Source organism: Nannospalax galili, unplaced genomic scaffold, assembly GCF_000622305.1.
Source record: "Nannospalax galili isolate Female #2095 unplaced genomic scaffold, S.galili_v1.0 scaffold139, whole genome shotgun sequence".
Taxonomy (NCBI): domain Eukaryota; kingdom Metazoa; phylum Chordata; class Mammalia; order Rodentia; family Spalacidae; genus Nannospalax; species Nannospalax galili.
Window position 1 is genome coordinate 6,844,219 of NW_008345884.1, and position 16,906 is coordinate 6,861,124.

Consider the following 16,906-nt stretch of genomic DNA (forward strand, 5'->3'; position numbering starts at 1 on the left):
AGTGATAACCTTATCATGGTGCCCAGCAGCACAAAGGAAGTTATCCTGTGAGTTTTTTCGCTAAAGATAATACAAAGAGATTCCTCCTTGATTTACATGATTGTTAAATGAAAACTGTTTGCCTTTTATAAGCATGTTTAACTATCAAATGTCTTCAGTACTATAACAGAAGATACTGTGACTGATTGAGGGGTCATGCGTCCAATCATGAGAGGATTTTCAATCATTATACATAAGAAAAATATAATCAACATACAATGAAATTCTTCCTTGTTCTTTCTAGTTATAAAATAGTAGTTGTAATAAATATTTGTTATTCCTTAGATTCATCAGATTATAAATGACCCAGTTTTTAAATCTTCTAACTTTCTCTAGGGAAAATCCTTTTGTAGCTCTAACATAACCTATCATCAGTTCCAACTACATAGTCAACACTGAATACTTCTCAATTAAAATTTGGGCTGGATATGGTATCTTCACACCTGTGGTCTCAGCACTTGGGAGGCTAATGCAGGAGAACTGCAAGGAGTTCAGGGTCAGCCTGGGCTACAGAGAAGATACTGTCTCAAAAAAACAGAAAAATTGGTTCTACCAAGAAAAGAACAGAAAATATTCATCTTTGGAAACTATTGCACTCTCATAGAAATCTGGGGTTTTTTCTTAATATTTTAAAAATATTCTAACCCAATGTAATTCAGAAAAATATCTACTTACAGGTATCATCCAGTTGGCCAGGTCACCATATTTGGAAACCTGCATTGCTCCTAGCATTGTTAGATTGACATGTCCCCTGGGAAAGAAAAAAAAAAAAAGCACAAAGGAAACGTCACAAGCTTTATTACCCCTTTTGCCCAAAAGCATCAGCAATTAAAATAATGCTATGCCCCCAAATAAATCTGCTTTCGGCTTGCTCCCTGCAACCGATTTCTAAATAGATCAACTCAAAGTTAATGCAGAGAAATAACCATTGAAAGTTCTTTTAAAAACATTATAGCCTATATTTTCTCCAAAACAAACTAAACGCAGGTGTGCACAGTGAAGTTTGTTTCCTCAATGAGGAAGAATGTGATTCATTTTGAAGACAAACTGTAGCTGAAAAGTGAGCCCACAGTTTGAAGAAATGTTGGGATACCTTAGAAATGTTATTTCAATCTAGCTGGCACAAAGACATGTATTCCATGTGGGGGTTCTCTTCAAAACAGTGGGCTGGAGAGCTCTAAGCCCAGCCTTCAGCAGGAATAATTCCAATGAACAAACCCTGAGCATTTACTAGGACTGTGGGAAATGGAACTGTGCCTCAGAGCTCACAGGCTCAGGGGATGACTCAGTCCACTCCACACCATGTGAATACGAGGGGCTACGTTATTACATACCCTCTAATCATTGCGAATGACTCATCGCTGGAGAAAAAAGAGGCTCCTGGAAGAACAGTAACTGTTTCCTTTCCTAAACACACACACACACAAAAACAAAAAGGGGGAGGAAAGGACTGTTAGATTTCTGAGAGCACCATCATGGACAGAGAGATCAGCACCATCTCTGCTTCAAAAAATCTTTAAGATTCCTTCACTAACATGCAGCTGCACATAGGAAAGGGTGACATAGTAAGGAAAGGTATACCCTGAAAAGGTACACTTTGCTGACCTTTGTTTCTCATTGCCCCTGCAAAGTGATAAAAATCAACTTTATGGAACTACTACCTGAAAATTCTATATAGGTGAAGCATTCCACTATTGCCTCATCTGTCCAGTTGTATCACTCAGTCCCTTTGCTTCATGAATCACTGGAAAAAGTTAATGGGAATAAGGAGGAAGCTCTGAATGACACCTGTCTAAACCTAAACTCCTGTAAGTTACCAGACATACAGGTGAAAACAGCATGTCCTGAGGAAATGGGCTTTTGAGAAGAGGGGTACGGAAGATGCCCTTCAGTGTTCCTGATTACTCATAAAAGATTAAGGCATTCTGAGGATCTAAAAGGACAGCACAGTGGCTACAGACAACAACACTGTATTGAATACTTGAAATATACTTTGAGAGGAAATCTTAGATATTCTCACCACAGAGAAAAGACTGATAAATGGGTATTCATTTGATATTAATCATTTTGCAATACAGAAATAATCAAACCGACATATCAAATGTTACACATTGAATAGATACAAATTTTTATTTCTCAATTATGCCTTAATAATGCTGGGGATAAAATAAAAATCAGTGAACAGTACAGAAAGGACCTACCTAGCTCTTTATTAAGCTTGACCTTTCCCCATCCTCTTTCACACACACATGCACGCATGCACTTTTATTCTCTGGCTCCTATAACATATAAGCTTCTGCCAAATCACAGAACTTTCATGAAATCAGAAAATAGTATTTAGCATATACAATTCTAACTTCTAAGAGATCCTTTTGGAAAAACTTCTAAAATTTACATATTGTTATAGAAGTTCAAAGCTGGAAAAGTCTTTGCATTTAGCTGATCTGGTGGCACAAGCCTATAATCCCAGCACTCAGGAGGCTGAGGCAGGAGGATCACCACAAGTTTGAGGCCAGTCTAACCTACACAGTGAATTCCAGCCCAATCTGGGCTACAGAGTGGGACCTTGTCTCAAAATAATGTTTAAAAATTAGAAACTTCAAATCTATCCATTTAATAACAGCGAAAACTGTCAGTTGACTTGCTCAGACTCAAGCTGCTTGTCTTATAAAGTGTTTTCTATCTCTTTCAGAATTTCAGAAACATCTTATGTTCTCCACCAGAAAAGTGTTCACATGCCATCATACCAAAGGTAAGTCAACCGCCTGAGAACTCTCCATGCATGGCCCCAATGTAGGAAGGTAGATGACAAGAGGAAGAAGAGCTATGATTACAAGGTCAGAATTCAGAAAAGCTGAGCCACATCAGGAGCAAACAAGGTCTGACCATCCCCAGCTATGCACCACAGCCACAGCAGCAGCTTCTCAAGTGTTGCGGAAAGCTAACTCTTCCATCAATATCCCCCACTTCTGCTCAAGTATGGAAGGAGAGTAAACCTATTTATATCACTCTGAAATATTTATTGCCCAAGGGAGTTTGATTCTAAATAATGGAAACATTTTCTATCTACCAAAGTACCATAAAACTGAAAAGCTTTGGAGGATACTTTCTGGCATTGTTAGAAGTGGTCTAGCAGAACTTAAGACCTGGTCTGCAGGACTAAGTGAGATGGTATGTGTGAAGTCCTTCCTCTAGGGCCTGGCACTGAGCAAGAGCTCCACAAGCATTTGCTTTCTCCATTCTCATTATCACTACTCTCTCCTCACCACTTAGAAAAGAGGGAAAGCCACTGCTCCTCTAGGGATAAATGCACAGGGCCTGAAGTGGCATATACAGCTCTTGGCCGGTCTATGCATGTTCTAAATTTTAGGACATGCACAATACAGCTGGTTCTTATCAAACACAATTTCTCTGTCCAACAAAACCAGATCCTCAGCAGTTCTGTGAGGTGGAGACTCAAGAAGGAAGACTATGGAGAATAAGAAAGAAGAAAAAGTAACACACCAATTCTTTGTTTTCTAGGTATCAAATTCCAGTGACTTCTGAAAGGCACTCTCCATTGACTGATAGTAGACACAAGGTGTTACTCAGTACTCTGCAGGAAATTTTGAGACTAAGGAGGAGAGTCTGATTCTCCCTGTATGACTTACAAAGGGTAATTTTATTTAAAAGCCTGGAAAACAACCCATGGATTAGTTTTCAGGCCCCTTCTAACAATAAATTACATTCTTTTGAAGTACAGTTAACTACTCATATTTTTATGTATTTGTATTTATTTATTTAAATTATTTTGTCTGTCTTAGGGGCTAGAGAGACGTCTCAGTGATTAAGAACACTGATGGCCCTTGCAGAGAACCCAGGTTTGATTCCCAGCACCCACATGGTGGTTAACAACCATCCTTAACTCCAGTTCCAGGGGATCCAATGCCCTCTTCTGACCTCCAGGGGCAGTGCACAACATGGGTGCACTTACATGCAGGCAATACAATCATATACATAATAAAGATAAAAAAGATTTTAAATTATTTTGTCTGTATGTGTGCATGAGGTCAGAGGATAATTCTAGGGAGTTGTTTCCCTCCTGACACCTTGTAGGATTAAACTCAGATTATCAGGCCTGCATAAAAGCACCTCTACACACTGAACCACCTCATAGCGAGATTTTTATTTTTAATTTGCTATGTAAAAGTAAAACTGTACATGTTTATGGGGTTTAATATGATCTTTCCATGAATGTATATACTATGAATTTTTCAAATCAGGAGACACATTTCTATTTCTTCTAACACTGATCCTTTATGAAAACATACAGAATACTTCTTTTTAGCTTTCTGAAATACAGAATAAATTACTGCTATATTACCCTACTATGCAACAGCATACCAGAAATCCTAACTATCTAAATATAGGTGAACTTTCCCCTAATCCTGCCTCCCCTGCTCCAGTAACCACCTCTCTATCCTCAACTTCTATGAGACTGAACTTTTTAGCTTCCACATATGGCTAACTATATGCATGACTTGTCTTTGCATGCCTGGCATATTTTGCTTAACATGGTCCATGTTGTCTCAAATGAAAGTATTCCATCTTTTCATGGCTGGATAGTATTCTATTATGTATTTTATTATATGCTATATACATTTATGAAACTATCAAACAACTAACTTATTTCTGTCTATACATCTGAATCTTTTCATAATACTTTATCAGAAGGATACATCAATTTTATCATTTCCTAATTCTTTGGTTTATAATTTGATAGATTATTTACTCAATAGTGAGTAAGTAACTATTATGAGCAGTGAACAGTGCTACAAACACAATTCAAATACTCTAAAGTATTGGTTCTCAAACTTAAGTACCCATCAGAACCATATGCAGAGCTTGCAAAAATGTAGACTGCTGCTCCTTCCAGCTTTCAAGAGTTTCTAATTCAGTATGTGTGTAGTGAGGCCTGAGAATTTCCTTTGTGAAAGGTTAGTAGTGATGCTGACTCTGTGGGTATGGAGCCTTGGAGAGCCAATGCCATAAGGAAAAGGAGCTTCCTATCAAGCAAGAGAGAGAATAGTTACAAGGCAAAATGGTAGGTACTTAGGAGAAAGACAGTAAATATGTTGTAGGCTCATGGAATGGGGCATTCTTACACTACAGATTGGAAGTGGCCAAATGAGTTGAAATGTGAATACATTTTGATGGTAAATTATGAATAGGGAGATGGGGACAAAGAAAGGGTAGAGGGAATCTGGTGACAGTAAGGTAAGAGCAAAAGCAGCCAGAAGGGAGGGATGGGTCATAAGCAGAGTGTGCCTGATAGTCTACAGGCCTGTGATCCTTCAGAAATGGTGCTGATCCTTCTAAAGCAGGTTTTCTTCTCAACACTATTGACCCTGGGGCTGGATAACTCCTTGTGGGGGCTACTCTCGTTGTTATAAGATATTTAGCAAAGTCTCTAGCCTCTGTCTACTAGATGCCAGTAGCACTTAATTCCAAAGGCAATAATAAAAATTGTCTTTAGAAATTGCCAAACGTCCCCAGGGATCCACTGAAAACTACTAGGGTAGAAGCTGCGTGGTAGGGCACTTATTCATAGGCCACAAGAGTCATATGGTGATTTTTCTAAAGCAATTTTCACAGAAGGTAAGTCATTAAAAACATTACTTATATATTAAATTAAGAAAACACAAATAAATACAAACTGGAGAAAAGACAGCATTTTCAACAAATGGTGCTGGTCAAACTGGATAGTGACATGTAGAAAAAAGAAACCAGATAGATCCCTATTGTACTAGTTAAGTTTTCTACTGCTGTGATAAAAACACTGAGTAGGGGCTAGAGAGATGGCTCAGCGGTTAAGAGCACTGACTGCTCTTGCAGAGGACCCGGGTTCGATTCCCAGCACTCACATGGCAGCTATGAACAGCCCTTAACTCCAGTTCAGGGGAATCCGAAGCCCTCTTCTGACCTCCGCGGTACTGCACAACATGGGTGCACTCACATAGATGCAGGCAACACACTCATACACACACACACACAAACACACGAAAAAAAAAAAAAAAAAAAACACTGACTAAAACCAACTTTGGGAGGAAAAGGTTTATTTTATTTTACATCTCCCAGGTCACAGTTTACCACAGAAGGAAGTCAGGGTAAGAACCTGGAGGCATGAGCTGAAGAACAGACCATGGGGGAATACTGCTTACTGGCTTGATTCCCTGGCCTGTGCTCTGTCTGATTTCTTATACAACCCAGTCCCATGTGCCCAGGGGTGGCACCACCAAAACAGTCACTCAACAATCAAGAAAATTCCCCACAGGGGGCTGGAGAGATGGCTCAGTGTTAAGAGCCCTGGCTGTTCTTGCAAAGGACCTAGGTTCGATTCCCAGCACCTACATGGTGGCTAATAACTATCCGTAACTCCAGTTCCAGGGGATCCAACACCCTCTTCTGACCTCCATGGGCACTGCACAGCACAGGTCCACTTACATACATGCAGGCAATGCACTCATACACATAAAAAATAAAATTAGGTCAGGCGTGGTGGCTCATTCCTTTAATCCCAGCACTTGGGAGGCAGAGGCAGGCAGATTTCTGTGAGTTTGAGAACTCGCTGGTCTACATAGCGAGTTCCAGGTCAGCTGGGGCTACAGGGAGACTCTGTCTCAAAAAGACAATAAATAAATAAAAAATAAATAAATAAATAAATAAATAAATAAATAAATAAATAATTTTTTAAAAAAGAAAATGCCCCACAGACATGGCCACATGCCAATCCAATGAAGGAAACTTCTTAATTGAGGTTCCCTCTACCAAGGAGTGTCAAGTTGACAACTGAAGCTATCCAGTACACCTGTGCCTTATCATACACAGAACTCTCAAATGAATCAAGGACCCCAACATAAAACCTAATACCCTGAATAAGATAAAAGAGAAAGTAGGGAATACACTGGAATTTATAGGCACAGGAAAGGACATTTTGAACAGGATTCCTATAGCACAAGCATTAAGTCCAACGACTGACAAATGAGATCACATAAATGAAAAAGGTTATGTACAGCAAAAGACATTATCATTCGAGTAAAGAGGCAATCTAAAAAATGGGAAAAAATTCCTTACCAGCTATACCTGACAGAGTATTAGTATCTAGACTATAGAAAGAACTCAAAAAACTAAATATCAAAAAAAAAAAAACAACCCAATTAAAAGTGGGACAAGTAGCTGAACAGGAAGTTCTCTAAAGACAAAACACAAATGTCTGAGAAATACTTTAAAAATTGTTCAGCATCTTTAGTTATCAGGAAACAGTAAATCAAAACCACTTTGAGATTTCATCTTATCCCAGTCAGAATTGCTAAGATCCAAAAAAGAAAAAATGAAAAACGCTGGGGAAAGATGAACATATTCACTGCTGGTGGGAGTGCAAATTTGTGCAGCCACTATGAAAATCAGTGTGGAGATTCCTCAAAAAACTCAAAACTGATCTACCATATGACCCAGCCAGACCACTGATGGGCATATACCCAAAAGATTCTATACCTTACTATAGAACTGCCTGTTCATCCATTTTCATTGCTGTCCTTTTCATATTAGCCAGGTACTGAGAACAACCTGGATGTTCATCAGCTGATGAATGGATAATTAAAGTGTGGCACATATACATAATGGAATCTTACTCAGCTCTTAAAGAAACTAAATTATAAAATTCGCAGGTAAATGGATGAAAATCATCCTGAGTGAAGTAACCCAGATCAAAAAAGACAAACATTGCTTGTTTTCTCTCATAGCTGGACGCTAGCTTTGAAATCTTGATATTTATGTTTCAATCTGAAAATCCAAAGAGGTCAAGAAACTAATAAACAGCCAATGGGTGGGGGGCTTCCTAGAAGGGAAGGTAGAATGTAATGCTATAAAGGGAGAAAGGGAATAAGAGTAGGAGTAGGGAGGGCAAAAGAGGGTGGAGAATAGGAGGGTCGGGCAATGGAGGGAGAATGGGGTAGGGTAACTAACACTTAAAGGCCTTTAGAGAAAGACATATGGAAACCTGCCACTATAGAAGCTTAAAGCATAAACATACATTATAAAGACGTTAAAAGGACTTACCTTATAACAGAGGGATACTGCTGCTACTAGACAACACGGGCTTGGAAAATAAAAGCTCGATGAGAGGTATGGACTCCCTTTCTAGAACCTGATGACCAGGTGTCCTACAGTCCCTCAAACAATACTGGCCATTGCCCCTACTCTTGGTTACCCATCAGAACTTCACACTAAGACCCTATTGCTGAAGACACACATGAGCTGTATAACAAATGAGGAGAAATCCAACTAGTGCTGGCTGCCTTCAAGTCTCATCTCTACTACCCAGTTTTCACAGTGCTGGAAGGTGTTATGCAAACTATCTGAAGAGAAAATTTAGCATGAGCCTTACTTATTCAGCTGTGAATCCTGTGAGCTACAACAACTGACCTAAAAGATATGCCCACCAATGTAACAGTGGCACTAATATTACAGGAGTAACCAACTACTTTCTCATTGGATTTAAGGTCTGCTTCATAGCATGGAGCCCATACATGACAATGATATCAGGACTAGGAGCCTAAAGTGAAACAGCCTATAGTCCAAGAAAGAAAGCTTAATATAACTAAGTTGCTATATAGATATAATATTAAACTGATTTGCAATGACTTCTTGTTATAGATTAATGCATCTCTCAATTCTCACCAGAAAGCTTCCCTAAGCAGCAAATGGTGATTATCACGGAAACCCACAACCGGCAAATGGGCAAATAAGAGGCTGCAGACTGAACATCTCTGAATAGGACTGCTATATAAAATTTCTGCTTCCCAAGGCTCAGGGATCATTGCAGAAGAGGGGGCAAAAAGACTGTAGGAGCTAGAGATGGTGGATGACCACAAAGAAACAGCACTTTCCAGACAACTGGGCAGTTACTCATGTGAACTCACAGCAATACTGACAGCATGGACAAGTCCCATACAAGCTCAAGCCAGACAAAATTCCAGCATAGAGGTGGGTAAGAAACCACAACATCACCTGAGGAACTACTGATAACAAATGACTGCTGGGATGGGGAGATTCAGTCTTGTTTAAGGGTGAGACTCTTAGGTTGACCAGTGAAGGGCATTTGGGGACACAAACCTGACTTTATAGGCCTTTATAAATATTTACAGTATAGAAATTTGGTGGGGTGTTAGAAAAGAGGGAGGGTGCAGATATGGGAGACAATCTAAATATGACCAAAGCATATGAAATTAGCAAAAATTCAGTTAAAAAATAATTTTAAAATATAGTAATAAATTAAATTAATTAAAATTAAATTAATTTTAAAATACAGTAATAAAAAGTTAAATAGCATAAAAAGACAAAAAAAAATTAAAAAAACAGCACTAGCTCCAGGGAATCTGACACCTCTGGCTTCTGTTGGCACTGCATTCATGGACACAAACCACATGCAGACACACACACAAACACACAATTAGAAATAATAAAAATAAATCTTAAAAACAAACAAAACAAGAAAACATCAAGAAATTGGAAAAGATGCAAAATGCACATTTAACAAAAAGCAAAAGTACTAGAAGTATTAAAATTTCAGTTACACGAAGCTACTATCCAGATTTTCATAGGTCCCTGAAATGTCCTAAGCACTGCTATCTGTGTCTCTGTAAAGTTAGCTTTTCCACAGCTGTAACTCAGTATATGAAAAAGATTCAAGGATAAGGAACAAGAGAATATAAGGAGCTCAGTCCCTAACAGTGTTACCTTGAGCACATCACTTTTCTGGGCCTCAGTTTCCAAACCTGTATAATGGTCTTTCACTTGAGGACCAAACTATAACCCATCCTAAAAAGCCTATGGTGTTAGGATGGAGAGATGGCTCAGTAGGGTAAGGGTCCTTCCAGAGCAAGCATAAGGACTGGAGTTTGGATCCCAACATCCACATAAAAGCTAGGCCCAGTCCTGCACACACCTGGAATCACAGCATGGAGGGTCAGGGCAGACAGGAGGATTACTGGGGCTTGCTGGCTGCTAGCCTGGCTGGAAATGCAAGCTAAGGCTGGTGAGATGGCTCAGCATGTAAAGGTGCTTGCTTCTAAGCCTGACGACCTGACTCAATTCCCAGGACCACATGGTGAGCTCAGTGCTACTCCAGCCCTGCATACACACAAACATAAATAAATACATGTAATATTCAAAAGCTGCAAGCTCCAAGTACAACAAGAGACACTGCCTCAAAGGATCAAGGCAGAGAGTGACAGAGGAAGACATCCAATGTCCTCTTCTGGCCTCTGCACGCACACAGGCACATGCACCTGAACATATACCACATGCATACACACCACACACCTACATGCGTGTACACACACACACACACACACACACACACACAAAGCATATGGTGTTATCCCAAGTAATTCGTTTCATACAACCTTAGGAAACTAGGAAAGGGGCTCAATGGATGTAATTTTATTATTTTGCAATATTAATAACTATATTCATAAATATAACTCATTTCATCCAAAGTAATTTTCACAAATTAACCAAACCAACAGGCTGATATTCCGGGCAATGTCCTGGAAGGAAGCTGAAGAAAGCACCAATTTTTACTCTAGGTTTGCTAACTAGAAGTTCCTATGTTGTATAGCTTCAAATCCAAAGCAATAAAAACCATAAAAAGAGTAACAATGAGAGAGTCAGAACATCATTCGGCCTATCCACAGCTGGGACTCTTGTTTTACAAAGTACTATAAGATTATATGTGGCATTTTAGAACCTGAAAGAGAAAACCAGTAGCTTTGCTGGGACTGAGCTACTTTTAACCTCCACAGATTCATAAACACCTCCTGTCTAACAAAGCAACTGAAAAGATCAACCATTCTTCCAAGGAAACCGGATTTTACAAGCTCCAGCCTGAAATTTGGAATGGAATTACTAATTTTGCAAATAACTCACTAACATAATAAATTAAAGAAGCAGCAAATATTTTCACAGATCAATGAGCTACTGCTAAAGGAAACAGTACAATTATATTAGAGCGTTGGTTAAATGTCATTGTTATCACAGTGAGCTTTTCAGAGCTGAGTTGTGTTAGCTAATTCAAATATCTAACCAGAATCCGTATTAACTTCCAAACTCCAAGTTTCAGACATCAGTTCTACTTACAGCTGGCCTTTATGTTCAGCTCTTATTGCTTCTGAGACTTACACATACTATTTTTAATGCAAACTAAGATAATACTTTTGTGGGGGTGGAATGAATTAAAGAAGGGTACTGAAAATCCTGTTAGAACATAGAAATTGGATTCTCATGGGCAGCCCCACTCCAAGGATGAGCTGAAGGCCACCACAGCAGCAGTGTTGCCTCAAGCATAATGACTAGAGCCAAAAGGCCTGCCCTAGTCATTCTCTGGCCTGCTAATGCATTCTGTGTCCTTGTCAAACAGCAGGCTGGTAATAAAAAGCGAAGCATATGACTACAGGAACAAAGGAGAAGACAATGCTGGAGTCCCCTTTCTCAAAGAAACTCCATATTTTTGTTCATATCCTTGGCATATACTTAGTGACCCAGTACAGCCTTAAGCAATCCTGACTCTTTAGAGGAAGCCTTCTCCCCTAAAAAGGACTAGACTACATCAACAGTGATGGACCCATTTCCATTTTCTCCTTCCAGAGAATCCTGGCACATTTCCACTTGGCACTGACCAATGGGAGGCAGGAGACCCCAGAGATTCTCTTTAGTACACCAAGGGTTCTGCAAATTGGTGTTCTTCAACCAACAGCCATAGTTCCCATTGGGTGGCTCTCTACCGTAACTGCCCCTTAAGGCTATGTATAAGAATACTTCCCTGTGGGACATCATTATCCTTTTTGAGTGTCCTTCATGCTATCCAAACCCTGGTCATTGTCCTGTCCTTCAACTCTTCTCAATAACAGCAAGCAAGGGTGCATTCTCCATTTACAGGCAGGACTCCAGCTAATGCACCTAACTTCTGCCATTAAAGATACCACCACCTGCATTACTCCTTTATTCCAATCAAGCCTGAATGAGAGGAGGCCTCAAGAATAGAAAGACTCATTTCCCTCATCAGTCAAATACCATGCAAGACTCTCTAGAAAGAAACAAGAAATTGGGTTCAAATATATAGTAGCTACTGTTTGGCACAGAACTAAATTAGTAGCAAAGAAAAATGTTGAAAACTATGAAGTAAATTTACCTGCATTGATGAGATCTGCGTCAGCTTCATGTTTCAATGGGTATGGACCCTGTCAAACACAGAATACATGCATTAGTAAAAGAGTTTCCTCAATCACAAACTAAAACTACAATATAAATAATCTCCCTAAAGACCCAAGAAGGTTATCATCCAAGGACCTGAGGTAAACTGTTATAATTCCTGTTTTCCTAGCTCTGTCTCCCATACTGATTAGTATTTTCTATCCTAATACTTGTGCCAGGGTAAGAAATATTTTCTAAAAATCACCAGTTTGAAATAAATTCTATGCTTTAAGAAAAATATGCCATCTCTCCTCCTAGTGTGGGCACTGGCCCATTTCTTGTCTTGGTACCCCAGACCTCTGGACTGACCTCCTGGCCAGACTCCCCACTGCTTCCTGATCTTTTGCATCCAGACCAACCCAATTTCTCCCTCTACTCTCCAGGAGTCCTTGGGGCGGGTTCCCACCCTGCCTTACTTTGCATCTCTAGGAGGCCCAGCCCCCCAGCCTCCTGGGGCCAGCATCTGTCCTGGTTAATTTCTGTAGCACCCACTGTGCCTTGACTACCCCAGCCTCATTCACCCTGCCAGATCCCCCACCTTATCTGTCCTCCTAGCATGGGTACTAGCCCATTTCTTGTCTTGGCGCCCCAGACCTCTGGACTGACCTCTTGGTCAGACTGCCCACGGCTTCCTGATCCTTTGCATCCAGACCAATCCAAGTCCTCCCTCTAAGTCTCTGGGAGACCTCAGAGCCTGTTCCCAACCTGCCTCAATTTGCATGCCTGGGCAGCCCAGGCCCCCAGCATCCTGGGCCAGTATTTTTCCTAGGCCCTGGTTCTAGGCCAGCCCAACCCCCAAATTCCTGAGGACAGCATCATTTCTGGAGGGATCCAGACCACAGGAGAAAGCCTGAGAGCATCTGATCTTCTACCAACCTGGGCCTCTGTGGGAATGCCTGAGCAGAAAGATAAAAGCAATTTGGCCCCTCCAATATAAAATCAAAAGAGAGAAACTGAAGCCTAGACCAACCAGCTTTCATGCCCAACAAGTAAGCCACAGAGGCATATAAGATTACATAAAGAAGCAGACCTAAACTCAACAAAGGAAGGTTTGAGTCTCATATAAGAATCAGAAACTACAAAAGAAATCCACATGTCAAAATCACATTGAAAAAATAATAACATGAAAAATCCAAATAATATATCCCCACCAAGTACCAACAGTCCTGTAGAGGACTACAATGGGAACCGCAAGAGATAACACAGGACATGGAGTTCAAAAGAACAATTATAAACATGATAAAAGAATTCAGTGAATTTAAAGAACACACAAAGAAACCAAAGAACTGAAAGACAATAGGGATAAACTTCTGAATGAATTCAGAAAAAAGTTAGAAATACCAAAGAATACTCAGGCTGAAATGAAGAAGGAAATGAAACAGTCAATAAACCAATTGGAAACGACAGAGAAGCCTCACGAATAGGGTGAATGAAATGGAAAACAAAATATCAAGACTGGAAGCTAAAACTGACAATTACACCACTCAAGCAAAGATTCATGAAAAATTTAAGAAAAGACAAGAATGGGATATGCAGGAATGTGTGACACCATAAAAAGACCAAATTTACGAATCATAGGCATACAGGAAGAAGAAGAATCTCAGGATAATGGTATGGAAAAGATCTTCAACAGGATTGTAGAAGAAAATTTGCCCAAATTAAAAAAAGACATGCTCATAAAAATATAAGAAGCATATAGAACACCAATAGGACAAGAAAAGAAACTCTCCACAGCACATCATACTAAAAACACTAAATGTGCAGAACAAAGAGAGAATACTGAAGCTGCAAAAGAAAAACAAGTCACATATAAAGGAAAACCCATCAAGATTACAGCTGACTTTTCACTGCAAACTATGAAAGCCAGAAGAGCCTGGACCAACGTATTGCCAGTTCTAAATGACCAGAGATGACAACCCAGATTACTTTATCCAGCCAAAATGTTTATTATAGTCGAAGGGGAAAGGAAAATCTTCCATAACATAAATAGGCTGAAAGAATTCATGTCCACAAAACCAGCCCTTCAGAGAGTTCTTGAAGGAATACAAAGAGCTGAAGAAAGGAATGACTATACCCAAGAGGATACAGAAAGAAACTTAATGAAGGCATAACTCCGGAAATGCATAGCAACACCAAGAATGTGAATAGAAATAAAATGACAGGAATCAATACACATCTTTAGTTGATAACTTTAAATATCAATGAACTGAACTCCCCAGTCGAAAGACACAGACTAGTTGAATGGATTAAGAAACAAAACCCATCTTTTTGTTGTCTGCAAGAAACTCATCTCACTTTCAAGGACAGGCACTACCTTATGAAAGGATGGAAAAAAATTGTACTATGAAAAAAGCAGGCGCTGCAATTCTATTATCTGACAAAATAGACTTCAAACTAAATTTAATCAGAAGAGCAAAAGAGGGCCACTTCATTCTGATCAAAGAAAAAACTGATCAAGAAGATATTACAATCATGAAAATATACTCACCAAACTCTGGTGCATCCAACTTCATAAAAACAGTACTACAGGACTTTAAGACCCAGATTAATCCCAACTCATTAATAGTAGGGGACTTCATTACCCCATTGAACAATTAGATAGGTCAACAACACAGAGAATTAACAGAGACATTGGAATTAAACAATACCATATAATAAATGAACGTAATAGACATCTAGCAAATATTGTACCCAACCACCAGAGAAAATACTTTCTATTCAGTGCCCCATGGAGCTTTCTCGAAAATCAACCATATACTGGGGCACAAAACAAGCCTCAACAAACACAAAAAGATTGAAATAATTCCATGCAGTCTATCAGACCACAATGCAATAAAGCTTAAAATCAACACTGGAAGAAACCCTAACAGCTACATGAACACACGGAGATTAAACAACACACTCCTGAATGATGAATGGGTCAAAAATTAAGAAAGAAATAAAAGTATTCCTGGAGTTAAATGAAAAGGACAATACAACACAACAAAACCTCTGGGACATGATGAAAGCAGTCCTTAGAGGGAAGTTTATAGCTCTAACTGCCTACATTAAAAAATCAGAAAGAACTCAAATAAATGACTTAATATTGCAACTCAAGACACCTGAAAAGCGAAAACAAATGAAACCCAAACCCAGCAGACAAGAAGAAATGACAAAAATCAGAGCAGAAATTAATGAAATAAAAACAAAGAAAACAATACAAAGAATCAACGAATCCAAGAGCTGGCTCCTTAAAAAGATAAACAAGACTGACAGATCCCTAGCCCAGTTAACCAAAAGAAAAAAAAAAAAAAAAAGAGCACCTCCAAATGAACAAAATCAGAGATGAAAGGGGGAACATCACAAAAAAAAACCAAAAAGATTCAGAACGTTATAAAGTAATGCTTTAAAAACCTATGCACTACTAAATTTGAAAACCTAAAGAAATAAATCAGTATCTAAAAGCATGGGAACCACCAAAACTAAATCAAGAAGAAATCAACAGCTAAAACAGATCCATAACACATAAGGAAATTGAAACAGTAACACAAAACCTCCTGAATAAAAAACACCCAGGACCAGATGGATTTACAGCAGAATCCTACCAGACATTTAAAGAAGATCTATATCCAATACTATTTAATTTATTTGAAAAGATAGAAATAGAGGGAGAGCTTCCAAATTCCTTCTATGAAGCCAGCATCACTCTAATACTAAAGTCAGGTAAAGATACAACCAAAAAAGGAAACTATAGACCCATATCCTTAATGAACATAGATGCAAAAATTCTCAACAAGATACTTGCAAACCATATACAGACACACATCAAAAAGATCATCCATGATCAAGTCAGCTTTATTCCAGGATGCAGGGATGGTTCAATATATGTAAGTCAATAAACGTCATAAATCATATAAATGGACTCAAAGTCAAGAACCACATGGTTATTCAAATAGATGCAGAGAAGAACTTCGACAAAATTCAACATGCATTTATATTCAAAGTCCTAGAGGGAATTGGACTGGAGGGAACATACCTCAACATAATTAAAGCCATATATAACAAACCCACAGGCAACATCATTCTAAATGGAGAAAAATGGGAATCATTCCCATTAAAATCAGGAAGCAAATAAGGCTGTCCATTATCTCCACTCCTTTTTAACAGAGTGCTCGAAACTCTTGCAAGAGCACTAAGACAAGAGAAGGAAATTAAAGGAGTAATAATTGGAAAAGAAGAGGTCAAATTATCCCTTTTTGCAGACGATATATTGTATCTAAGACATGCCAAAAATTCCACAAGAAAACTCCTAGAAATGATTAACACTTTCAGTAAGTGGCAGGTTACAAAATTAATCTACAAAGGTCAGTAGCCTTTCTATATACCAATAACAAGCAATCAGAGAAAGAGTACATGGAAACAATCCCCTTCACTATAGCTGCAAAAAAATAAAATAAAATATCTTGGAATAAACCTGACCAAAGGCATTAAAGATCTCCACAATGAAAATTTTAAATCTTTAAAGAAAGAGACTGAGGAAGACATCAGAGGATGGAAGGACCTCCCATGCTCATGGATTGGAAGAATTAATATTGTA

The 16,906-nt window shown here is 39.0% G+C and overlaps 1 protein-coding gene across 1 annotated transcript in view; it reads right to left on the reverse strand.

Annotated features, from left to right (window-relative positions):
- The window catches only part of Oxct1 (3-oxoacid CoA-transferase 1), a 170,414-nt gene that overhangs the window by 59,880 nt on the left and 93,628 nt on the right, over positions 1-16,906 (reverse strand). Inside the window, exons 11-13 of the mRNA XM_008842101.3 lie at positions 12,269-12,317; positions 1,374-1,446; positions 715-790 (exon numbers count right to left, since the gene is read on the reverse strand). Of these exons, the coding sequence (XP_008840323.1) occupies positions 715-790; positions 1,374-1,446; positions 12,269-12,317 (198 nt within the window). The remainder of the gene's footprint in view (positions 1-714; positions 791-1,373; positions 1,447-12,268; positions 12,318-16,906) is intronic.